Source organism: Podarcis bocagei, assembly GCF_964188305.1.
Source record: "Podarcis bocagei genome assembly, chromosome: 17".
NCBI lineage: Eukaryota > Metazoa > Chordata > Lepidosauria > Squamata > Lacertidae > Podarcis > Podarcis bocagei.
The window spans coordinates 12,000,781-12,027,855 of NC_138143.1; the positions used below are offsets into that span (position 1 = coordinate 12,000,781).

A 27,075-nucleotide genomic window follows, 5' to 3' on the forward strand; every position below is an offset into this window, starting at 1 on the left:
GCCCTCTGCCTGGTTCCCTGTAACCTCAGTGAGGTAACCGCCAGAAGGCCCTTGGAGCTGGACCTCAGTGTCCGGGCTGAACGATGGGGGTGGAGATGCTCCTTCAGTGCTTTGCTAAAAGTGGAAACATTTAAGTGGAAAAATACACTGATGGATTTCCCCCCTTCCCCATCTCACATTGCTGTCTAGAACACTTGGAAGTCCCAGGTATCTGTGGTGGAGGGAGTCATGACAGTGGCATGGATACTTCTCACCTGGTCTGATGGACAGCCTTCAAAATAGCTTTATTCATCATTTCTGCAGCTTATGGGAGGAGCCAAGTAAGTTCCTTCACCTGCATTTTTAAGGCACCAGATCAAAACAAAAAAGTTGTTGTTTTTCTTAATCCCCCCTTAATTTTTAAATTTTAAGGAAACCAGGTAATCCTTTCCCTGGATGAATACAACTACCAGGCCAAACCAGTCCTGGGGGTTCTCCCATTGCTCTCCCCTGCAGCAGCTTTCCTGGAAAAGGAATTTTTATGCATATGAACAGTTGCTTCCCATTTGTCCTTGGGGCTGTCAGGTCACTGAGAGGACAAGCTTCCCCTGCCATTAAAGCCTCAGACTCCTGATTATCTGAACATCACAGAACCATTAAGGCTTTTGTTGGCATTGGAGATGCAGGGTCAAAATCTAGCCTGGGGCACAAGACTTTGGCTGGGCAAGTGTGAAAAGAGAGTGAAAGGGGAAAGCACAGGTTGGCAGAGCAGCTAATGGGCAAAGGATTGGAGCACCCTGCTCTTCCATGCCCCCCTCCTGCCCTGTGCTTCAGTGCAGAGAGACTTTATGGCATGAAACTCAAAAAAATAGAATATTGTGGAAAAGTTCATTTATTTCAGTAATTCAACTTAAAAGGTGAAACTAATATATGAGATAGACTCGTGACATGCAAAGCGAGATATGTCAAGCCTTTATTTGTTATAATTGTGATGATTATAGTGTACAGCTGATGAAAACCCCAAATTAACAATCTCAGAAAATTAGAATATTGTGAAAAGGTGCAGCAGCTATTCAATCCATAACACCTGCAATGGGTTCAGTAGGAAACACAATCATGGGGAAGGCTGCTGACCTGACAGTTGTGCAGAAAGCCATCCTTGAGACCCTCCATAAGGAGGGAAAGCCTCAAAAGGTAATTGCAGAAGAAGTTGGATGTTCCCAAAGTGCTGTATCGAAACACATTAATGGAAAGTTATGTGGAAGGGAAAAGTGTGGAAGAAAAAGGTGCACAAGCAGCAGGGATGACCGCAGCCTGCAGAGGATTGTCAGGAAAAGACCATTCAAATGTGTTGGGGACTTTCACAAGGAGTGGACTGAGGCTGGAGTTAGTGCATCAAGAGCCACCACACACAGACAGATCCTGGAGATGGGCTTCAAATGTCGTATTCCTCTTGTCAAGCTGATCCTGAATAATAAACAACGTCAGAAGCATTTTACCTGGGCTAAAGAAAAAAAGAACTGGTCTGTTGCTCAGTGGTCTGAAGTCCTCTTTTTTGATGAGAGCAACTTTTGCATCTCATTTGGAAACCAAGGACCCAGAGTCTGGAGGAAGAATGGGGAGGCACACAATGCCTGATGCTTGAAGTCCAGTGTGAAGTTTGCACAGTCTGTGTTGATTTGGGGAGCAATGTCATCAGCTGGTGTTGGTCCACTGTCCAGGGTCCACACAGCCGTCTACCAAGAGATTTTGGAGCACTTCATGCTTCCTTCCGCAGATGAGCTTTATGGGGATGCTGACTTCATTTTCCAGCAGGACTTTGGCACCTGCCCACACTGCCAAAAGTACCAAAACCTGGTTCAATGTCCATGGGATTACTGTGCTTGATTGGCCAGCAAACTTGCCTAACCTGAACCCCATAGAGAATCTATGGGGCATTGCCAAGAGAAAGATGAGAGACATGAGACCGAGCAATGCAGAAGAGCTGAAGGCTGCTATTGAAGCATCTTGGTCTTCCATAACACCTCAGCAGTGCCACAGGCTGATGGCATCCATGCCATGCCACATTGAGGCAGTAATTGATGCAAAAGGGGACCAAACCAAGAACTGAATACATATGCATGCTTCTACTTCTCAGAGGTCCAATATTGGTCTATTTGCAATCCTTGTTTTTCTGATTTCATTTAAGAATCTAATTTTCTGAGATTGTTAATTTGGGGTTTTCATCAGCTGTACACCATAATCATCACAATTATAACAAATAAAGGATTGACATATCTCGCTTTGCATGTTATGAGTCATATATTAGTTTCACCTTTTAAGTTGAATTACTGAAATAAACGAACTTTTCCACAATATTCTAATTTTCAAGTTTCACCTGTACAGATGTTGCAAAAGCACAGGGGAGGTAACATGTACTGCAGAACATGTCCCCAATCCACAAGTTGCACAGCTCTCCATGCATGTGTTGTTATGGGAGTCATCTGGTATGCAGGCTGAGACCCTATCTGCTTGCGGACTGTCTCGCCAGAGTGGTGCATTCTCTAGTTATCTCTGGCGTGGACTACTGCCATGCGCTCTATGTGGGGCTACCTTTGAAGGTGACCCGGAAACTGCAACTAATCCAGAATGAGGCAGCTAGACTGGTGACTGGGTGTGGCTGCCGAGACCATATAACATCGGTCCTGAAAGACCTGCATTGGCTCCCAGTATGTTTCTGAGCATAATTCAAAGTGTTGGTGCTAACCTTTGAAGCCCTAAACGGCCTCGGTCCAGTATACCTGAAGGAGTGTCTCCACCCCCATCGTCCAGCCCAGACACTGAGGTCCAGCTCCAAGGACCTTCTGGTGGTTCCCTCACTGCAAGAAGTGAGGTTTCAGGGAACCAGGAAGAGGGTCTTCTCGGTAGCGGCCCCTGCCCTGTGGAACACCCTCCCTTCAGATGTCAAGGAAATAAACAGCTATCTGACTTTTAGAAGACATCTGAAGGCAGTCCTGTTTAGGGAAGTTTTTAATGTTTGATGTTTTGTCTTGTTTTTAATATTCTGTTGGGAGCCTCCCAGAGTGTCTGGGGAAACCCAGCCAGATGGGTAGGGTATTATTATTATTATTATTATTATTATTATTATTATTATTATTATTATTATTATTATTATTATTTCACTGTTAGCTTACCTTTGTAGTGAAAGACTACATCATACTTTTTGCCAATTTCTGCACTTGTGGACCTTATCATCTATTACATATGGCCTTCCTGATACTGTTGATGATGAAGGAACTGGAACTTCTCTGATTACATTTTCATAGGGCACCCAGCAGTAGTCATTCTTAGTTGGCCAGAAATATGTTGGTGAACGACTTGGTGGATGCATGAACTGAACTTTAGCATCCCTTTCCTCTACTCAGGTGTTTAGCAGAAGTGCTTTACACAATAAAATGAACAAGGGTTCTGATACGTATTTTGTTTTTATTAATTAATAAAACTTACTTTTAAAAATATTTTCTAACCACAAAGAACCCCTTCTTATTTTAAAACATAGCAAGCACATGGTTAGCCCGTTCTACTAAAAAAGTATGATACGTGTTAGTTTTGGTTTGCGTGCTATGGCTAATCAAACCAACCAAGGTAGAAAATATCTAACATTCACTTTGAATAGTTGGTGACCCTTTTCTGTGGCACTTAATACCATTTTTATACCTTATTTTGAAAGAGACAAAAAATAGCTTTATTTTGATACCAAAATAAGCCCAGCTGGTTGAAAAATAAGCGGAACAGGAGGTTTTTTTCTAAACTGACACAGAAATTGCATTTGCCTAAATCGCACAAAAATCAAAATTTTTAAAAAATTCTCCTGCACCCAATTTTGGACCAAAAACTCTTTAAAAAATAATTTGAGGTTATCTCATTGGTATGTACACACACAAAAAATTTGAACAAAATCTGAGATGGGGCTCCCCCAGCTTTCACCCCCAACCCCAGGGTGTGGGGGGCATCATTCAAAGCCACCATAGCTTCATACTCCTTCCAGTATTGGAGGCAGTCTAGCTTACCTCAGAGGGTTATTGCGAGGATAAGTTGGACAGGGAAATCACACCATGTATACCACTTTGAGTTCCTTGGAGGAAGGGTGTGGTGTTCAAGTGAAAATAAGGCACCAAGGAAGATCCCCTGAGAGTACAAATGTGGTTTTTGAAAGCTGCCTAGAGGTGGTGAGTTAGCCAGGTGGAGAGAGGTGTAGCCCACACCCTAAAATGAAAAGGCAAGAACTTTCAAACCACTGGAACAGATAATACACAATGACTAAATGAGGAAAAGCCGGCCAGCCAACATCTTGGGCAGGGAGGTGAGTTTACATGAGGTGGTGGAAACTGGATCACAGTCAGGGCCCACTTTATTCCCTGGGAGGCTGGGGGTGCAAAACTGTAAGGGAAGCTCAGATCCAGCTGCCCTGGCCCTCCTGTTGTTGTTGTTTAGTTGTTTAGTCGTGTCCGACTCTTCGTGACCCCATGGACCAGAGCACGCCAGGCACTCCTGTCTTCCACTGCCTCCCGCAGTTTGGTCATAGCCTCATACTCCTTCCCGTATTTGAGGCAGCCGTATTGGGGGCAGCTTAGCCTGGCCCTCCTGGTGAGGGGTAAATCAAGGGGCAGGGCAAGTGCTTGGAAGCTGGATGAAGATACCAAGTGTTGACATGGGCCTGAGATGGAGACAGAGAGAAAGCCCACAGTCCATTGGGCAAGGCCTTGGCCAAGATCTGACTTCACAATGGGCTGCAGCATGTTTTGTTTCCCAGGAAACCAGGTGAGTTGTTTGAAAGCATCCTGAGATCAGTTAAAAGCTCATTCAACTGTCTCCTTCAGATCAGTTGACACTGCAGATGTCTGTCTGCTTCAGAGAACTGTCTTTTTTTTGGATCAGTTGGCATCAGAAACATGTGTCTCCTTCGGACAACTATCTTTGGCTCAGTTGAAAGCCCAGAGAATGGTCTTCTGCCTCCCCTACTGCCACAGAAGGTAAGGTAAGTGGGGAAGAAGGGAGACATTCTGAAGCCTTGTTCTTCTCCCCCCACCCCATGGGCAGTTTTTAAAGATGTTCCTTGGTTTTTTGACCTTCATAAATCCCATGCTCCCAGGGAGTGTTCTGGTTAATTTTCTGAGTTTTTCATTTGTCTCCATCCAAATGTCGGGAGAATTGGGCATGCCTATTTGTGGTACGACAAGGTTAAAGCTCACAAAGCCTTTAAGAACCATATTGTCAGGAAGGCAGTGTTTAATGTCTGGATAAGATACAAAGACTTACTTGAAAGTAAGACCCCAAGGTGGCTGTCACCAATGGAAGCGAAGGCTCAGAAAAGACTCAATATGGAGGCCAATTGGCCAAAATATTGGGAGATAGTAGAAAAAGATGGAGACACATGGAAATTGCAGAGTTTTGAGAAATTGAAGGACAAAGTGTGAGATTGGTTACACTATGGTCAGATCAGGGAGGTCTTTAATAAGGATAAAAAAACAGGCTTCCAAGTGGAAAAATCGAAATTAGAAACAGAACTGTTAGAACCTAAAACTAAGGTACTTTCAAGAATGTATAACTTGCTGTTAAAATGGAACACTCAGGATGAAACGGTTAAATCAGCTATGATAAAATGGGCGCAAGACATTGGCTATAATATTATGTTTGCTGACTGGGAATGGTTATGGACCACCGGTGTGAAATTTACGGCATGTAATGCCCTGAAAGAAAATATTATGAAAATGATATACAGGTGGTACATGACCCCAGTCAAGCTTGCAAAAATATATCATCTGCCAGACAATAAATGTTGGAAATGTAAAGAGACAGAGGGAACATTCTTTCACCTTTGGTGGACATGCCCAAAGGTTAAGGCCTTCTGGGAAATGATATATAATGAACTAAAAAAGGTATTTAAATATACCTTCCTTAAGAAACCAGAGGCCTTCCTTTTGGGCATTGCCGGCCAAATGGTGCCAAAGAAGGATAGAACTTTCTTTATGTATGCGACAACAGCAGCAAGGATACTTATCGCAAAGCACTGGAAGACAGAAGATTTGCCCACCTTGGAAGAATGGCAGACGCAACTGATAGACTACATGGAATTGGCAGAAATGACTGGCAGAATGACCTGGGAGAAGAGACGGTGGAAGAGGACTGGAAGAAATTCAAGGATTATTTGCAAAAGTATTGTAAGCTGTATGAATGTTAGAATGATGCAGGATATAAAGATAATGTGGCATTAGTGATATATTTGAAAGGAGTATGCAAAATTGGTTTAAAAGAATAAAAGTAAAATTGGAACAATATTATGTCAAGCTAAAAAAAATAGATAATAAAAGGGAAAAATTGGAGACATAATAGTTGAAGTGTATAACATAAAATAAGATTTGAAAAAAGGTGAAATGTTGCTGAATAAGATTTTGTAAACGGGAACACAGAAAAGGGAGATGTGAGGGAGTCAAGAAAGAGGGTTATGGAAACAACATTTAAGAAAGTGAATATTCTCTTTTTATCTATGTTTTTTCTTATGTCTCTTTTTTTCTTTTCCTTTATGTGTTTAATGTTTGTATTTTTTGTATTGTATTTTTTGTGATTTTGTATTTTTTCTGTTTTTTATTGTGAAAACTTAATAAAACATTTATAAAAAAAAACCCACAAATGTCGGGAGAATTGCCACCTCCCCCCCCCAAAAAAATCAGTCAAATCCTCCCCCTGCCCTCAGTTTCACCACCCACAAATAGGAATTTCTAGGAGCTCATTTTTCACTCAGCCCTAAAATACACCCCCCCACCTCTGCAGGGCTCACACCTGCACCCTTAAGTATTCCCTCCATCGGGTGCATTTCCAGCATCTTGAATTAGTTTCTCAACCCCCAACGCCTATCTGGGGGATGTAAAGGTGCAGTCAAGTGCAACATACTGACAGAGGACTAACGGCCTCCATGTTCTAACCCAGGGGTGTCAAACTCAAATTCATCAGGGGCCGCATCAGCAGTTTGGTCACCCTCAAAGGGCCGGTTGTATCTATAGGACTCAATATGCGCTCAATATAAAAACAAGTGGAGGTTTCCTGAATGCATGTAAAGTGGAGGTTTCCTGTGTAGAACGGCCGGCGCCGCTAGAGGGCAGACGTTCTCTGGCTTGTCGGCTGCCACGCATGCGCTGAAGAGGCGGCTTTCTTGTGTCAAAAAAAAAAGCGAGAATAAAAGGTGAAGGCTGGTGGCCGGCGGCGGCTACACGGGCCACATGACGAGGTCTGGCGGGCCGGATTCGGCCCGCGGGCCTTGTGTTTGACACCCGTGTTCTAACCGGTTGCTGTGACAACCAGTTTGTCGGTTGCTGGTAGTTTTGAAAAATAACTGCTCCATTGCAGTCACCTCAGGACCAACTTCCCTCTGGGGTTTATTTGCTTGTTATGTACCGTATTTTTCGCACTATAGGACGCACTTTTTCCCCTCCAAAAATGAAGGGGAAATGTGTGTGCGTCCTATGGTGCGAATGCAGGCTTTTGCTGAAGCCTGGAGAGCGAGAGGGGTCCGTGCGCACCGACCCCTCTCGCTCTCCAGGCTTCAGGAAGCTATCCCAAGTCTTGCAAGCCCGGCGGGATGTACCGCGGGCTCGCAAGGCTTGCGGGCAGCAGCCTGCACCCAAAAGCTGGGGACAGCGGGGAGGCGCAGAGCCGCCACCCCGCTATTCCCCGACCTGATCTGGAGGCTGGCGGGGGGAGAAGCAAGCCTGCTTCTCCCCCCCACCAGCCCCACAACCTCCAGATCAGGTCGTGGAAAAGCGGGATGGCGGCGCTCCGCTATCCCGCTTTTCCCCGACCTGATCGGGAGGCTGGCGGGGGGAGAAGCAAGCCTGCTTCTCCCCCCCCACATCCCCACAACCTCCAGATCAGGTCGGGGAAAAGCGGGATGGCGGCGCTCCGCTATCCCGCTTTTCCCCGACCTGATCGGGAGGCTGGCGGGGGGAGAAGCAAGCCTGCTTCTCCCCCCCCACATCCCCACAACCTCCAGATCAGGTCGGGGAAAAGCGGGATGGCGGCGCTCCGCTATCCCGCTTTCCCCCGACCTGATCGGGAGGCTGGGGGAGGGAGAAGCAAGCCTGCTTCTCCCCCCCACCAGCCCCACAACCTCCAGATCAGGTCGTGGAAAAGCGGGATGGCGGCGCTCCGCTATCCCGCTTTTCCCCGACCTGATCGGGAGGCTGGGGGAGGGAGAAGCAAGCCTGCTTCTCCCCCCCACCAGCCCCACAACCTCCAGATCAGGTCGTGGAAAAGCGGGATGGCGGCGCTCCGCTATCCCGCTTTTCCCCGACCTGATCGGGAGGCTGGGGGAGGGAGAAGCAAGCCTGCTTCTCCCCCCCACCAGCCCCACAACCTCCAGATCAGGTCGTGGAAAAGCGGGATGGCGGCGCTCCGCTATCCCGCTTTTCCCCGACCTGATCGGGAGGCTGGGGGAGGGAGAAGCAAGCCTGCTTCTCCCCCCCACCAGCCCCACAACCTCCAGATCAGGTCGTGGAAAAGCGGGATGGCGGCGCTCCGCTATCCCGCTTTTCCCCGACCTGATCGGGAGGCTGGGGGAGGGAGAAGCAAGCCTGCTTCTCCCCCCCACCAGCCCCACAACCTCCAGATCAGGTCGTGGAAAAGCGGGATGGCGGCGCTCCGCTATCCCGCTTTTCCCCGACCTGATCGGGAGGCTGGGGGAGGGAGAAGCAAGCCTGCTTCTCCCCCCCACCAGCCCCACAACCTCCAGATCAGGTCGTGGAAAAGCGGGATGGCGGCGCTCCGCTATCCCGCTTTTCCCCGACCTGATCGGGAGGCTGGCGGGGGGAGAAGCAAGCCTGCTTCTCCCCCCCCACATCCCCACAACCTCCAGATCAGGTCGGGGAAAAGCGGGATGGCGGCGCTCCGCTATCCCGCTTTCCCCCGACCTGATCGGGAGGCTGGGGGAGGGAGAAGCAAGCCTGCTTCTCCCCCCCACCAGCCCCACAACCTCCAGATCAGGTCGTGGAAAAGCGGGATGGCGGCGCTCCGCCATCCCGCTTTTCCCCGACCTGATCGGGAGGCTGGGGGAGGGAGAAGCAAGCCTGCTTCTCCCCCCCACCAGCCCCACAACCTCCAGATCAGGTCGTGGAAAAGCGGGATGGCGGCGCTCCGCTATCCCGCTTTTCCCCGACCTGATCGGGAGGCTGGGGGAGGGAGAAGCAAGCCTGCTTCTCCCCCCCACCAGCCCCACAACCTCCAGATCAGGTCGGGGGAAAGCGGGATGGCGGCGCTCCGCTATCCCGCTTTCCCCCGACCTGATCGGGAGGCTGGGGGAGGGAGAAGCAAGCCTGCTTCTCCCCCCCACCAGCCCCACAACCTCCAGATCAGGTCGTGGAAAAGCGGGATGGCGGCGCTCCGCTATCCCGCTTTTCCCCGACCTGATCGGGAGGCTGGGGGAGGGAGAAGCAAGCCTGCTTCTCCCCCCCACCAGCCCCACAACCTCCAGATCAGGTCGTGGAAAAGCGGGATGGCGGCGCTCCGCTATCCCGCTTTTCCCCGACCTGATCGGGAGGCTGGGGGAGGGAGAAGCAAGCCTGCTTCTCCCCCCCACCAGCCCCACAACCTCCAGATCAGGTCGTGGAAAAGCGGGATGGCGGCGCTCCGCTATCCCGCTTTTCCCCGACCTGATCGGGAGGCTGGGGGAGGGAGAAGCAAGCCTGCTTCTCCCCCCCACCAGCCCCACAACCTCCAGATCAGGTCGTGGAAAAGCGGGATGGCGGCGCTCCGCTATCCCGCTTTTCCCCGACCTGATCGGGAGGCTGGGGGAGGGAGAAGCAAGCCTGCTTCTCCCCCCCACCAGCCCCACAACCTCCAGATCAGGTCGTGGAAAAGCGGGATGGCGGCGCTCCGCTATCCCGCTTTTCCCCGACCTGATCGGGAGGCTGGGGGAGGGAGAAGCAAGCCTGCTTCTCCCCCCCACCAGCCCCACAACCTCCAGATCAGGTCGTGGAAAAGCGGGATGGCGGCGCTCCGCTATCCCGCTTTTCCCCGACCTGATCGGGAGGCTGGCGGGGGGAGAAGCAAGCCTGCTTCTCCCCCCCCCACATCCCCACAACCTCCAGATCAGGTCGGGGAAAAGCGGGATGGCGGCGCTCCGCTATCCCGCTTTCCCCCGACCTGATCGGGAGGCTGGGGGAGGGAGAAGCAAGCCTGCTTCTCCCCCCCACCAGCCCCACAACCTCCAGATCAGGTCGTGGAAAAGCGGGATGGCGGCGCTCCGCCATCCCGCTTTTCCCCGACCTGATCGGGAGGCTGGGGGAGGGAGAAGCAAGCCTGCTTCTCCCCCCCACCAGCCCCACAACCTCCAGATCAGGTCGTGGAAAAGCGGGATGGCGGCGCTCCGCTATCCCGCTTTTCCCCGACCTGATCGGGAGGCTGGGGGAGGGAGAAGCAAGCCTGCTTCTCCCCCCCACCAGCCCCACAACCTCCAGATCAGGTCGGGGGAAAGCGGGATGGCGGCGCTCCGCTATCCCGCTTTTCCCCGACCTGATCGGGAGGCTGGGGGAGGGAGAAGCAAGCCTGCTTCTCCCCCCCACCAGCCCCACAACCTCCAGATCAGGTCGTGGAAAAGCGGGATGGCGGCGCTCCGCTATCCCGCTTTTCCCCGACCTGATCGGGAGGCTGGGGGAGGGAGAAGCAAGCCTGCTTCTCCCCCCCACCAGCCCCACAACCTCCAGATCAGGTCGGGGGAAAGCGGGATGGCGGCGCTCCGCTATCCCGCTTTTCCCCGACCTGATCGGGAGGCTGGGGGAGGGAGAAGCAAGCCTGCTTCTCCCCCCCACCAGCCCCACAAAATCCAGATCAGGTCGTGGAAAAGCGGGATGGCGGCGCTCCGCTATCCCGCTTTTCCCCGACCTGATCGGGAGGCTGGGGGAGGGAGAAGCAAGCCTGCTTCTCCCCCCCACCAGCCCCACAACCTCCAGATCAGGTCGGGGGAAAGCGGGATGGCGGCGCTCCGCTATCCCGCTTTTCCCCGACCTGATCGGGAGGCTGGGGGAGGGAGAAGCAAGCCTGCTTCTCCCCCCCACCAGCCCCACAACCTCCAGATCAGGTCGTGGAAAAGCGGGATGGCGGCGCTCCGCTATCCCGCTTTTCCCCGACCTGATCGGGAGGCTGGCGGGGGGAGAAGCAAGCCTGCTTCTCCCCCCCCCACATCCCCACAACCTCCAGATCAGGTCGGGGAAAAGCGGGATGGCGGCGCTCCGCTATCCCGCTTTCCCCCGACCTGATCGGGAGGCTGGGGGAGGGAGAAGCAAGCCTGCTTCTCCCCCCCACCAGCCCCACAACCTCCAGATCAGGTCGTGGAAAAGCGGGATGGCGGCGCTCCGCCATCCCGCTTTTCCCCGACCTGATCGGGAGGCTGGGGGAGGGAGAAGCAAGCCTGCTTCTCCCCCCCACCAGCCCCACAACCTCCAGATCAGGTCGTGGAAAAGCGGGATGGCGGCGCTCCGCTATCCCGCTTTTCCCCGACCTGATCGGGAGGCTGGGGGAGGGAGAAGCAAGCCTGCTTCTCCCCCCCACCAGCCCCACAACCTCCAGATCAGGTCGGGGGAAAGCGGGATGGCGGCGCTCCGCTATCCCGCTTTTCCCCGACCTGATCGGGAGGCTGGGGGAGGGAGAAGCAAGCCTGCTTCTCCCCCCCACCAGCCCCACAACCTCCAGATCAGGTCGTGGAAAAGCGGGATGGCGGCGCTCCGCTATCCCGCTTTTCCCCGACCTGATCGGGAGGCTGGGGGAGGGAGAAGCAAGCCTGCTTCTCCCCCCCACCAGCCCCACAACCTCCAGATCAGGTCGGGGGAAAGCGGGATGGCGGCGCTCCGCTATCCCGCTTTTCCCCGACCTGATCGGGAGGCTGGGGGAGGGAGAAGCAAGCCTGCTTCTCCCCCCCACCAGCCCCACAACCTCCAGATCAGGTCGTGGAAAAGCGGGATGGCGGCGCTCCGCTATCCCGCTTTTCCCCGACCTGATCGGGAGGCTGGGGGAGGGAGAAGCAAGCCTGCTTCTCCCCCCCACCAGCCCCACAACCTCCAGATCAGGTCGGGGGAAAGCGGGATGGCGGCGCTCCGCTATCCCGCTTTTCCCCGACCTGATCGGGAGGCTGGGGGAGGGAGAAGCAAGCCTGCTTCTCCCCCCCCCCACATCCCCACAACCTCCAGATCAGGTCGGGGGAAAGCGGGATGGCGGCGCTCCGCTATCCCGATTTTCCCCGACCTGATCGGGAGGCTGGGGGAGGGAGAAGCAAGCCTGCTTCTCCCCCCCCACCATCCCCACAACCTCCCGGCTTCAGGAGAGCCCCACCGCCAGCCCCACAAGCTCGGGGGACAGCGGGAGAGGCGCAGCGCGCCATCCCGCTGTCTCCCGACATGGTTTGGAGGCTGGCGGAAGGCTTCCTCCTCCCCCAGCCCCGCAAGTTCCCAGAGCGATGCCAAAGCATGGCTCTGGGTCCCGTTCTGGGGGTGGGGGAAGCTCGGGCTTCCCCGCCCCAGCCCCGCGCCTGGCGGGGGGGGGATAAATTTTTTTTGCCTTTATTCCCCCCTCCCCAATCTAGGTGCGTCCTATGGACCGGTGCGTCCAATAGTCCGAAAAATACGGTAACCTAAGCCTGCCTTCAGGTGCAGTTCTGTAAACCTGAATGAATCTGAGGGTAAAATAGTTTTATATTAACACGAATCAGATTTGTGTGTGTATTCTTTAAAAGGAATTCAAAGGGATTTTTAACCAGGAAGGCATCTTTATTAGTAGAACTCAGACAACTCAGCAACAAGCTGATCGCTGCATAAACTTATAAAGAGGATTGTTTAACTCTGCTAAAGTAAACCTGCCCACAGTATCAGCCCTAGACAGCAGATCCGGGATGTCAGATGTCATGGAGTAGGGGGAGGAGGGCAGCTGGAATCTAGCAGCAACATCTGGAGGGTTTGGAAGGTTAGACACATAAAACAAGGTGATTTAGCACCATAACACTGGGTAACTAGTCAAGAGTTTGTCCTGACCCTGATTATGAATGGCCAGAACTAGCCACTCACTGTCTAGTGTGAAAAGTGGAGCAAAGGACCTTTTTAGAAGAGCAGACCCTGGGATCAGTTCTGCACTCAAAATGAAAAATTGTGTCACTGTGTGCCAAGATCTCAGTACAGTGGTACCTTGGGTTACAGACGCTTCAGGTTACAGACTCCACTAACCCAGAAATAGTACCTCAGGTTAAGAACTTTGCTTCAGGATGAGAACAGAAATTGTGTGGCAGCAGCGGGAGGCCCCATTAGCTAAAGTGGTACCTCAGGTTAAGAACAGTTTCAGGTTAAGAACTGACCTCTGGAACGAATTAAGTTCTTAACTCAAGGTACCACTGTAACTGGCTGTGACCTTTGTCTTTTTAAAAAAGTCAAGTGGTGACTTGACACATAGGTAACAGAGGCTTTCCGACTGAGAAGTGCCAAAATCGCCTCAAAATGTGTGGCTGATGGACACCATCTGCAAGGAGAAGGAGGAGGCCCTCACCTGCATCTGGAGAGCTGACTCTCATTTGCCTGGTAACTATAGGTAGTATAATGAAGGCACCAATCTTAGTTTTCTTTGCCCTTCCTTCCTTTATCTTGCCTCTTTCCTTTTTTTCTAACTTGATGCGCAAATACTGAGCCTGAAATAACTCACACATTTGTGAGAATAGTTAAAATTGTTCCCTCTTATGTTACAATGTCATCTGATGTTATTGTTTCGTTATTTGGACTACTGCAATGCGTTCTACGTGGGGCTACCTTTGAAGGTGACCCGGAAACTACAACTAATCCAGAATGCGGCAGCTAGACTGGTGACTGGGAGCGGCTGCCGAGACCACATAGCACCGGTCCTGAAAGACCTACATTGGCTTCCAGTACGTTTCTGAGCACAATTCAAAGTGTTGGTGCTGACCTTTAAAGCCCTCGGCCCAGTATATCTGAAGCAGCATCTCCACCCCCATCATTCATCCCATACACTGAGGTCCAGCTCCGAGGGCCTTCTGGAGTTCCTTCACTGCAAGGTTACAGGGAACCAGGCAGAGGGCCTTCTTGGTATAAATATTATTATCATTGTTATTATTAGGCAAGATTAACACCAATCTTTAAAAAGGGATCCAGGGGGCATCCTGGAAACCAGAAGCCCATTAGTTAAAAGATTTTTTTCCTGGGAAAACTCATGAAAATACTTAACTATATATAGAAGTATATACAGTGGTACCTCAGGTTACATACGCTTCAGGTTACATATGCTTCAGGTTACAGACTCTGCTAGACCAGAAATAGTGCTTCAGGTTAAGAACTTTGCTTCAGGATGAGAACAGAAATCGTGCTCCGGTGGCGCAGCAGCAGCAGGAGGCCCCATTAGCTAAAGTGGTGCTTCAGGTTAAGAACAGTTTTAGGTTAAGTACGGACCTCTGGAGCGAATTAAGTACTTAACCCGAGGTACTATTGTAGAAGAACAAGTCTTGCCCAAGGAGAACGGGCATGGCTTCTACAGGTTGCTGGGGAAGGACCCAGGTGAGAAGTCTTAGAAAATGGTGGAAAGGTGGGGATCTTCAGTCCTCGCAACTGCCCTGTTGGGGCAAGACCTACTGGGAAGAGTTGCTGTGACCACTAGGCCTGAGCTGTTTTGGTTCCTTTGAATAAAGAATTAACTTCGCTAACACTGGGTGTTTTCTTGCTGACCTGCTCCTGACTCCCAGCTCCTGAAAGCAGTTTACAAGAGCCTAGTGCTTTGCAGCAATAACAGGCTCCATGATCTTTATGCCAACCTCACACCTCTCAGGGACCTGCTGCTCTCTTTTGCCAAAGAAGGACAGTTCAGTACAGCTTCTTTAATGGAATCGGAGAACATTTCACAAAGTTCAGATACAGCTTCTACAAGGCTAAGTTCTGTCTCACTAATCTTTATTTGAGATTGCCAATAAGTATATAGATAGAGGTGATCCTATGAATATTGTATACTTAGAGTTTCAAAAAGCTTTTGACAAAGTACCTACCCCCTTGAAGGATTTGTTATCAAGCATTGCTACCTTCTTGCTCACTCCTATTTCGAGAACATTTCCTCAAAGATAAGTCCTGCTGATTTCAAAGGGACTTATCAAAGTGTGGAGGATTATAGACTGATCTCTTTCAAATTCACTGTAGCATATGAAATTAAATCGAAATTAAAGGCAAAATTAAAGTAACCACGTACAATATTTTAACTTAAATTGAAAATGTTAAGAAATCATAATGAAGAAGAAATAGGAATCTGTTACATGTTTTTACCATGTTTCCAAGCATCTGAAATGGGCAAAGTGGTTGAATTGTATGATGTGACTGTAGGGTTTACATCCCAGAATGGTTATTGTATTAGTAGTTGTTTAAAAACCAATAAAACTTTGTTTGTTTGTTTTTTAAATAGTGTAATTCTGTGGTATGTTTACATTTTACAATGTTCAATGGAACGTACCCATTGGTAAGTATATATAGGGGACTGCACTGCAAATTGCTTTTATAAATAAGCACCTAACTTCCCAATGGTGCATAGCAGTAGATTGTATAATACAGACCTTACTGAGATGATTTTTAAAGAAATTATGAACTATTATGTCACATTATTAATTTTAAGCAAGAGCACTGCTTGGCAATGAATTGGTCTTTTGCTTTGCAGCCCTCAGATGTGCTTTATTTTGACAATAGTTACTATAAAGCTTAGTATTTATCTTATAAAGCATAGTATTTATATGGCACTTTCCCTACGTTTAAGTTAAAATATGATTACTTCCTTTATTTTGCCTCTAATTTTGATTTAGAAGACATCTGAAGGCAGTCCTGTTTAGGGAAGTTTTTAATGTGTGACATTTTAATGTATTTTTAAACTTTGTTGGAAGCCGCCCAGAGTGGCTTGAGAAACCCAGCCAGATGGGTGGGGTACAAATAAATAATAATAATAATAATAATAATAATAATAATAATAATAATAAAATTAATTCAATATGTTGCAACGCGTTTGAAAGAGATCAGGTTGCATGCCTCTGCACACTTACTTGACAAGTCCCTTTGAAATAAAGAGGACTTACTTTTGAGTAAATGTGCATAAGACGGTGCCTTCATGCTGCATTCCTTTTCTCCACCAAATTCAGTGGCTACAAATAAACAAGGATTCAGACTTCAACCTGCTGTCCCTTTCACCAGGTGCCTTTGGGCTTCTCACTCAAGGAGATAATAAAATAAAGATCCCAAATATTATGCAGCCCCCCCTGTGTTTGGTGGAACCCCACATCCCAGCCTGGGTTCTTCTGACCCAAGCATCATTCATAGCCGATTAGCAAGTACTTGAGCCTCAGGCTCCTTGGCCAAATAGCTCCTCTCCATCTGAATGGAGGCTTGGAAAAGTTCTCCGCTGTGGAATGGAAGTGGTGGGGGAATGTCTGGGACTGAAGGAAGAAGGCAGTTTACCTGCTTTTGTTGGAGCAGATAAAAAGATAAAGGGAGGGGAAGCCATGGAGAGAAGGCTGCTCCTTGGCTTTCTGTTGTTGTTGTTTGTTTTTTTGTATTGACCTTGCTTACTGTATGTTTCTTTAACAGCTGCAAGGCAGGTAGAAGTTCATCTGGAGAGCAGCTTTCTTCTTGCTTATTTTCTACATGTTTATGTGCTGCTGCTGCTGCTGCTATTGTTCCCTTGTGTTCATAGTGTAGACTTTTTATTGTAACTTGTATGTTTTGCTACACTGTTCCTTAAGGTGTCATCTATTTTCCTGGTGCTATGTTTTGATTGTAGCAGAAATAATAATAGTAATAACACTTTTTAAAAATGAATACATTTTATTAAGTTGCACCATTTTAAACATATACAATCCAACGCACAATTACGTTTTTTCTCTTTTTTTTGTAGACTTCCCACCCTGCTTTCCATGGAGTTGTAGTTTCTCCTCTTCTAATTCTTAAATTATAACCACAATACAATAACCTCATTACTTCTGTTGCTCATAGCTCAAATCCTGCTTGTGAATTCATCGTACTATAATATTTCTTTAAGTAGCCTGACAGCCATTCTTTCCTAAAGCAATAACACTTGTATAGCACTTGCAAGTGTCCAAAGTTAAACTAGTTGAAGGAAGGTAGAAAATTTGAAAATAATCCTCCCATCAGATGTCAAGGAAATTAACCACAATCTGACTTTCAGAAGACACCTGAAGGCAGCCCTGTTTAGGGAAGTTTTTAATGTCTGATGTTTTATTGTATTTTTAATATATGAATGATGAATGAATGAATGAATGAATGAATGAATAATAAATAAATAAATTATTCCCACCAAGCCAATGTACTGCTGCCCTCTGTGGCCAGAAATGAATGGTCAATAAATAATAATATACAAACTTCTCTGGTAGTGGAAATCATAGAACTGTACAGTTGGAAGGGACCCCAATTCATCTAGTCCAACCCCCTGCAATGTAGGAAACTTGGCTAAAGCAACCATGACATGGCCCTGTGAGGTGTTTGTGTCTGAAGTTACTTTGCTTAGCCAGTGCTCCAAGCAGTTTCCTTGAAGGAAATAATGGGGGGAAACAAAACCTGTATCAAAAACCTGTATCTGCCTCTGAGGAACCCATAAGCGCGACATGGTTCCATTTCACTTTTGACAATGGTTATCTGCGGGTGGCGCTGTGGTCTAAACCACTGAGCCTAGGACTTGCCAATCAGAAGGTCAGTGGTTCGAATCCCCGTGACATGGTGAGCTCCCGTTGCTCGGTCCTTGCTCCTGCTAACCTAGCAGTTCGAAAGCATGTCAAAGTGCAAGTAGATAAATAGGTACCCCTCTGGCAGGAAGGTAAACAGTGTTTCTGTGCATAGGCGCCGACTCCATGGGGCCTGAGGGGGCCCGAGCCCCCTCAAAAATTCGTTTGGGGGGGCTCTGCCCCCCAATAATCTTTGGCGCCCCTCCAGCAGAGCGCCATCGCCGCCCCTCCCCCAGCCCAAAATGCACAGGGTCGGGCTGCATGCCTCCTGCCCTCCCTCCCGAGCAAAAGCTCCACCCAATTTCCTTCAGAGCTGATTAATAGGCGCAGCACGCTCTCCCCTATTCGCTCACGAGGAGGCGGCGTCACTTTATTTGCATATTCATGAGCTTATTTATTATTCATGAGCTTTCATTTATTATTCATTATTTATTATTCATGGGCTCCCCCAATATTTTTTATAAGTCGGCGCCCCTGTTTCTGTGCACTGTTCTGGTTTCACCTGTGCAGAAGGGGTTTAGTCATGCTGGCCACATGACCTGGAAAAACTGTCTGCGGACTAAAGCCAGCTCCCTCGGCCAGTAAAGTGAGATGAGCGCCGCAATCCCAGAGTCGTTCACGACTGGACTTAACTGTCAGGGGTCCTTTACCTTTACCCTTTTATCTGCAAAAAAAGGAAAAATGTGCAATGCACCCGCATGCCAGTAAGAGGAGCACAATTCACTTCTGTGTGCAGTTGAGCCCTGCGTTCGTGGTTGGAAGGGCAGTTTAATCTGACTGACATTTGCTGCCATTTAAGATGGCAAAAAGGCCTTGGTTGGAATTGCGGAAATGCTTACCGCAGCCCAAACAGACCCAGAAGCAGACAGCGCAAGCAAAGAGGAGCCCTCGCACACATTGCTGGGCCTTCTCGCGAGGTCTATTCTCCTTCGGCCAGCTCTGACAATAGCAGAGGATCTGCCGGGTTGCGAGGGAGTGGCCAGCATCTTACAGGGGTTTGGATGTGGCAGAACTGCACCCACCCCTTGCCATGGCACTTCCGTGTCCTTGGGATGCCCCTTTTTGTGGACTTTTCCTGGCCCAATAGCTGGAGGATGTCTCAGCTGCCTGCTGGCCTGTCCATGGGCAGGAGGATGAGTTCTTGCTCTGAAGGAGCACCTGCCAGGTCCTCTCTGCCAGAGGGTTCATATATATATATATATATATATATATATATGCTTTCGTAGATTTTCACGGGTACAGGAATGTAGGTTTTGGTGTCTTCGGGTGTCTTCCCGTGTAAGAGTTGGGGTGTCTAGGCGACGTTTCGACGAGGTCTCACTCGTCATCTTCAGGCTGGTGCTTTCGGCTTCTTGTTACTAGAACAGAGCTGGAGAAAAATCATCCAGATGCCCCAAACTCTACGGTCTCCCCAAGATACACAAAGAAGGAACACCACTCAGACCAATAGTCAGCTCCATAGGCTCACCTCTACAAAATCTCGCTAAATTTCTCGCTAAGCAACTTCAGCCCTATGCAGAATCTATCGCTTCACACGTTACAAACTCCTTCCAGTTCATAGAAACAATAAAGAAGCAAAACCTACATCCCGATGACCTACTTGTGAGCTTCGATGTTGTATCTCTCTTCACACAAGTGCCCATTAATGAAGCCTTGACAGCCATTCAAAACAAATACAATCCCCCCGAATACATCCTGGACCTGACCAACCACTGCCTAACCAACACGTACTTCATCCACAATGGACAAAGATACAAACAGATAGAAGGAGCACCTATGGGATCACCCCTCTCACCGGTCATCGCAAATCTGTACATGGAACACTTTGAAACCAATGCTTTAGACAAGTCAGAACACAAACCCAAACTTTGGCTCAGATATGTTGACGACACCTTTGTAATTTGGCCACACGGGAAGGAAAAACTAGATAGCTTCCTCACACATCTCAACAGCCTACACCCCAAAATACAATTCACTATGGAAATAGAAGCCAACAACCAACTTCCCTTCCTTGACGTCCTAATCTACAAAAAACCTGATGGCTCCCTAGGACACACTATCTACCGGAAAAAAACACACACCAACCGCTACTTACATGCACAATCACACCACCACCCTGCACAAATAAACTCCGTAGCCAAGACTCTCATCTCCAGAACCAAACGCCTGGCTGACAAAGACCACTTGACAACTGAGTTACAGAATCTCTCAAATGTGTTAATCGCCAACGGATACCAGCAAAACAGGGTTACGAAGCTAATCCAAAAAGAAACACCCCCCAAAAACCAAGACACAGAAGAAAACAATGGCATGGCCCTCCTTCCTTATATCAAGGGCACTACAGATAAAATTAGCAAAATCCTCCATAAACACAATATCAAAACAGCCTTTTGCACCAACCAAAAAATAGCCAATATCCTCAGAAACCCAAAAGATAAAATCCAGTTAGAAAACCAAGGGGTCTATGAAATACCCTGCAAAGTCTGCCCAGCCACGTACATTGGACAAACAAACAGACGAATAAATGCACGTATCGCAGAACACAAGAATGCCGTCAAAAAAGAAGAAAAAACTTCCTCTCTTTACCAACACATGAAAGAAACAGGACACGAAATTAATTTTGCAGATTCCAAATTGCTCTTTAACATGGAACATCACCACAAGAGAATAATCATGGAAGCCATCGAGATAGAGAAACACCCTCACAACATGAACAAGCGTGACGACACGTCCCGCCTGCCAGACATCTGGAAATTAGCCCTCCCCACAAAAACCGACACCAGAACCAGAGGCACACAGAACGCCATCTCCAATCAACCACACCAGACCCAAACCCAGACCCTCTCCACAGATAAATTACAGACACCATCCAGTAGCCAAACCATAGTGGCACCTCCGGATGCTGCACCCCCTGCAATCCCTACACAGATCTGGCTGGCACAGGGCACAAAACCACAGCTCGCCCCTATACACGAAGCCAAGCCAGAGCACAACTAAGTGCAGTACAGCCATCTTCTCAGAAAAACTCTTCACAAGGTCAAGAGGTCAAGACACGAAAGCTTTAGCAACTAATCCACACCTAATGACCCTCCTAAGTGGTACTCAAAATATCACTCAAGTAATCACTCAAGATATCCCTCAAGTAATTAATGAACAAAAGAAGAAAAGGCACATTAACCTAGGAACTTCCTCTCTGCCCAGAACGTTGGAGGCTATACACCACACCCCCTCAACAGTATTTATAGGAACTCAAACACTGAGATCCTGCTCTGTTCTAGTAACAAGAAGCCGAAAGCACCAGCCTGAAGATGACGAGTGAGACCTCGTCGAAACGTCGCCTAGACACCCCAACTCTTACACGGGAAGACACCCGAAGACACCAAAACCTACATTCCTGTACCCGTGAAAATCTACGAAAGCATATATATATATATATATATATATATATATATATATATATATATATATCCCCACACATTTCATTAGTTTCATTAGTTTTACAATCAATTTAACATTTCAAAGTTCAAATTTCCTTCCCCCTCTTTTTGCGGTTCCTTCAATATTTTTGTAAAAAAATATTTTCTTCATATCCAAATTCATTTAATTTGCTCATTTAATTATCTATAAATATATACTCTTATGAAACTGCAGGTTATGACAATTATCCTGCCAATGTTTTTATCTGTTTCCAATTTATCTGTAAATATTCAATAAACCATTTCCATTCTTTTATTACAAAAAATGATTTCTTATTCTTCCAGTAAGTTTCGCCATTTCTGCATATTCCATAAGTTCTTGTAGCCATTCTTCCTTTGCTGGGACTTCTGCTCCATTCCACTTTGGGGCAAGTAGCATTCTTGCTATTTTTCAAAATTTCTGTACAAGTTAGGTAGCTCTGTCCCTATAATTCCCAAAAGTAAAACTTCTGTATTTTGGTTGTTTTTTTTACAAAAGTTGTTTTGAACATCCTTTCCAATTCGTTATATATCATTTCCCAGTAAGCTTTAACCTTACTACAAGACTACCACATATGATAACAAAACCTTCTTTCTCTTCCCATTTCCAACACTTGTTTGATTTAGATTTATACATTTTCCCCAGTTTACTTGATGTTAGATACCAACGATATATCATTTTCATATAATTTTCTCTTAAACCATAGCATGCTGAAAATTTTATATCCATATTCCACAATCGTTCCCATGCTTCCATATCTGTATTATGGAATCTATACAGTATCTATATCTATTGTCCAGTGTATCACTGAGGATTTTACTTGCTCATCCCTTGTCTCCCTTTCCAATAACAGTTTATACATTTTAGACAACACTTTTACATTCCATTCCATTCTTTTACATTCCATTCCAACAGGTCTCTCTCCAGTTGTGATATTTGTTCCCTAAACCCTCGTGCCCTATCTTTCTTAAATACTTCGTTCAATGATGATATTGTAAGCATGTTGTTAATTTTCCACATAATTCCTAAATTCTTTTAATTTATACTCTCCTCCCTCTTGTTTATTAAATTTCTATTAAGTTGTCCACTGCCAGAAGGTTCTTGCCTTATCTATACTTCCCCCAGTCCAGAGCATTAGAATGGGGTTTGGATCTCACTCTTAGGACTCAATTTCAAGCACACTTAACTTTGAAATGAGCACCATTGAACCCAGCAGGATTAACATCCAAGGAAACAGCCATAGGACTGAGTAACCCTGTTCACCATTGCTTTGTGAATTTGAGGAGGCTTCTCACATAATCCGGAACCCAGGGGAGATTTGAGTGGATAATCTTTGCTACAACTTGAGGGGTGTTTTGTGTGATAGTGCCCTATCTCCTGCCCATAACCAACAATGGATGCGCTTACTTGCAAGTAAAGCACGGAACTTTTACTATAGTTGGTCTAAAATTATGATCTTAGCAGGTATGCTTGTTATTGCATTAGGATGGAAAGAAAAGGATAAATGGACAATGGAAAAATGGAATGACTATGTTTTTGAATACATACAATCTGATATATTTGAACAGGTAATGACGGAAGATACATGGGAAAACAAATGTCAAAAGATTTTGAACAAATGGACAAGTTATAGGAATTGGATAGCACGGGGGAAAGCCAACCTAAGCATCCAAATTAGAATGAATAATCTGCGCACATGGTTAAAGATCTGAAGAGAGAACAAGTTTTTGGGGGGAGGGGTTAAAGGGGAGGGACGGAGGGGGAAAATTAGGATAAATGAGTAGGGACAGAATTATATACTGTTATGTATAACTAATAGGAAGATGATTTTTGATGCATGCTATTGTTAGATTTTCGACTGAATGATTTTTTTTGTAAGTTATTCGACATCCCTGGATGAAAGTGTGATTATAAAGAATGGGGGGGAAATACTAAAATAATAATAATAATGGTACCAACTCAGCAGCTAGGGAAGAGCAGAATCTAGTCCAGTTGTTCTTGCAAGGCAAGGGTGTAAGGAAGTCGGGTTTGAGAGCAAGGACGAAGCTTCAGGAGTCTAAAATTCATAGCCAGAGTTCCAAGACGGCTTGGGGCCTGCGGGTTTCACCATCTGCCTGCCAGGAGCAGAAGCAGAGGACACTCAGCAACTCTTGAGAATCCTTGTCTCTGTAGAAATCCCAGCAGGCGGATGCTCCAACCTGGGGGCCTGAATCGCCTCTTTTCTTTCTTCCTCTCCTGGGAAACAGCATTGGACCCACACAACTCTCTAAACTTCCCCTCTCTGTCAGAGCAGGTGGTGCTCCTAAGCCCTTCTCACCCTCCTCAAGTGGGGAAGGGGCAGCCCCTACCGGTGGTAAGGTGGGGGCACACCACGAAGGCTCTGTTGCAGAGTCTCACGTCACTCTTCCCTTTCTGAGCCCTTGCCACCAAGTGCATCCCCCTCCTGGTGCAACAGACTGCTTGGAGGGAACCTTGCCAGGTCTCTGTTTTGCTGCACATAGGCTGCCTGCACTATAATAATAGTGAGACTCTGGACAAGGATGGTGACTGCTTCACTTACTTGTGCCAGGCTTTTCCAGGATTGACCATGGAGAAGTTGAAAGCTGGCATCTTTGACGGTCCTCAGATCCGTCAGCTCATCAGAGATCCAGAGTTCGGAAACTCAATGAACGAAGTGGAACTGGAAGCGTGGGAGGCATTTGTTCTGGTAGTGAAGAACTTTCTTGGCAACAATAAGGCCGGAAACTACGCAGAACTTGTCAACAACATGCTGACTGCTTTCAGAAACCTGGGCTGCAACATGAGCGTCAAGATGCACTACCTATTTTCACATATGGACTGGTTTCCTGAGAACCTGGGTTCAATGAGTGACGAGCAGGGGGTGAGATTCCATCAGGACATGAAAGAGATGGAGACCAGGTATCAAGGTCGCTGGGACGCAGTCATGATGGCTGACTACTGTTGGACTCTGAAGAGAGACCTCCCTGCCGCTGAGCATTCCAGGAGTTCCAAGAAACGGAAGTTCAAGCCCTGAAGTTTGAAAAATGGTGAAGCAACATGCAATTTACGTGTACTTACCTTTATCAATGCCCACCATTCAGTTTACAGTAAACCTGACCTGATGGAGAGAAACGGATGCCATTTCCAGATTCAGCAGTGCAAAAATACCCTAAATCAGTTGTAGAAATCTAGACAACATTCAAAAAGTAAAAAATTGTTGCCCAGTGTAATTTATTCGACTTTCCTCTATAACCTCCCACAGGTGACCGTTGCTCCCTCTTTCCCTCCCCTGTCCACCTAGTGAACTTTGTAAGAACAGAAAACTAAACTGAATTTCCTGCTAAAGTTGGGATTGGCCTGATCTCTGTTGTATACTATGCCAACGCATGCAGAGGTTGTGGAGGGAGAAATGCCAGCCAGGCCTGCAACATCCTCATCAGCTCAAACTCCAGCTTTTTCTGCACTGAGCACAAAGGTCTGGAGGAATCAGTACGTTTCCGAGCACAATTCAAAGTGTTGGTGCTGACCTTTAAAGCCCTAAACGGCCTCGGTCCAGTATACCTGAAGGAGTGTCTCCACCCCCATCATTCACCACTGAGGTCCAGCTCCGAGGGCCTTCTGGTGGTTCCCTCGCTGCGAGAAGTTGAGGTTACAGGGAACCAGGCAGAGGGCCTTCTCAGTAGTGGCACCCACCCTGTGGAACGTCCTCCCAGCAGATGTCAAGGCAATAAACAACTATTTTACTTTTAAAAGACAACAGAAGGTGGCCCTGTTTAGGGAAGCTTTTAATGTCTGACGCTGTATTGTTTTTAATAGTCAGTTGGAAGCCGCTCAGAGTGGCTGGAGAAACCCAGCCAGATGGGCGGAGTATAAATAAATTATTATTATTATTATTATTATTATTATTATTATTATTATTATTATTATTATTATATTTATATTGCTGGACCCACGACTGGACACTGACTATTTCCACAGATATACTGTTGCCCCTGCAATATTATCTCTCACCTACCCTGCCCCCACTTCTTGCCATAGGTTTACATGGGTTGGGCTGGGGCAACTCGCCATCCGATCATGGCACCAACTCACGTGGTGTGTTGTACTAAGCCTTAGGAGGGTTCACTGCAGCGATGGCAATCTCTACCACAGCTAGTGTGCTGCCTTGTTCCGTCCTTCACTGTGACCCGCTGCCCTTATCTAGCTAAGAAGCGAGAGCATCTTCTACTGAGTGGCTTGCAATGGAAGAAACTTGCCTGGAAGCTGATGCATTCGTGGGTCCCTGGCTTCTTCACATCCTTCTCCAGCAGGGTGTGGTTCTGCAACGTCATCTCTAATGTCACAGACACGTGGCCCGTTCCTGGCAGGGACATCAGTTGCACACAAAACTTTTCTGTATTGGGATGGCGGATGATTGCAGGGAAGGCCACCAGATAGCGGCTGCGAGAGAAAAGAGAGGGGGACATCCTATGATCTGTAAGGCCTTTCCTGACAGTTTTGGAGAAATTGTACTTTAGCAGTTGCTGCAAAGTTGCTCTGTGGGATCCAGACAATCTTAATTAAGTTATTTTTTTTTAAAAAAATTATTAGTTTTACATTAATTTATACCACAGAGCCTCGGACTTGCCGATCAGAAGGTCGGCGGTTTGAATCCCCGCGACGGGGTGAGCTCCCGTTGCTCGGTCTCTGCTCCTGCGAATCTAGCAGTTCGAAAGCACATCAAAGTGCAAGTAGATAAATAGGTACCGCTCCAGCGGGAAGGTAAACGGCGTTTCCGTGCGCAGCTCTGGTTCTCCAGAAGCAGCTTAGTCATCCTGGCCACATGACCCGGAAGCTGTACGCCGGCTCCCTTGGCCAGTAAAGCGAGATGAGCGCTGCAACCCCAGAGTTGGCCACTACTGGACCTAATGGTCAGGGGTCTCTTTACCTTTATACATAATAACTTTAACTATTTCAAATCATAAAAAGAAAAGGTTCTTTCGAACCTTCAGACCTCCTCCCTTCCCTCCATGGGTTCCATTTCCCCCCCCAAATATTTTTTTTCTTTTACCGTTATCCATCTGTTATATAATCATGGATACAGTCCCTTATCGGGGGCGGGGACGACGACGACATTACTCAGTAATTGCTAAGGCCTTTGGCCAAACAATAAACTGAAGCAAACAAACAAAACAACCTAAAATAAAAAAACCTTTTTTTGTCATTGGGTGAGGGATGCAATTCTCCTGGGCAGCTGCAGGGTGTGGCAGATAAATTAGAATTATAGAATTGGAATTAGAGTTGGAAGAATTAGAGCTGGAAGGGACCCTGATGATCAGCTAGGCCAGGAGTAGTAAACCTTTTTATACCTACTGCCTACTAATCCATCTTTCTTGATGGTAAAATTTCCTTACCGCCCACCAGCCTCAATGGAAGGAGGATTCAGCTTGTGCCATAGAGAACCCCCTACCGCCCACCTAGAATCCTGAAATACCTACTAGTGGGCGGTAGGGACCAGGTGGACAACCCCTAATCTAGACTAACTCGCCAAAATGCAGGAATATGCAGCTGTCCCGTACAGGGATCAAACCTGCAACCCTGGTGCTGTGGCAATTTGCAGCCTCTGCTGGCCAAAAAAGATCAACAAGTCAACAAGTTTGACCATCTCACCCCATTTTCTAAATTTGAGTTCCCCAAAATAGGGGGCGTCTTATACGCAGCTGTCCCATACAGGGAACCCTGGTGTTATCAGCATCATGCCCTAACCACCTGAGCTATCCAGGCTCAGCTTAAAGGTTAGGCATGAGGGAAAGTCACAAAATTGGGGCAGGAGATTAGTTTAGATTATGTATGGTGTGGGGAAAGATGTGAGGAAAAGTAGGACA

The 27,075-nt window shown here is 47.6% G+C and overlaps 1 protein-coding gene across 3 annotated transcripts in view; it reads left to right on the top strand.

The window, feature by feature from the left end:
* Positions 1-291: 291 nt before the first annotated feature.
* The window catches only part of LOC308576586 (alpha-2-macroglobulin-like protein 1), an 88,324-nt gene continuing 61,540 nt past the window's right edge, over positions 292-27,075 (top strand). The window contains exons 1-2 of one of the 3 annotated variants that reach the window (XM_081176084.1): positions 292-320; positions 4,839-4,991. In XM_081176084.1, the coding sequence (XP_081032210.1) occupies positions 307-320; positions 4,839-4,991 (167 nt within the window). In that variant the 5' untranslated portion in view covers positions 292-306. Of the gene's footprint in view, positions 321-4,654; positions 4,780-4,838; positions 4,997-27,075 lie in introns of those variants that run through there. The other 2 variants (XM_081176083.1, XM_081176085.1) reach the window with 2 other exon arrangements.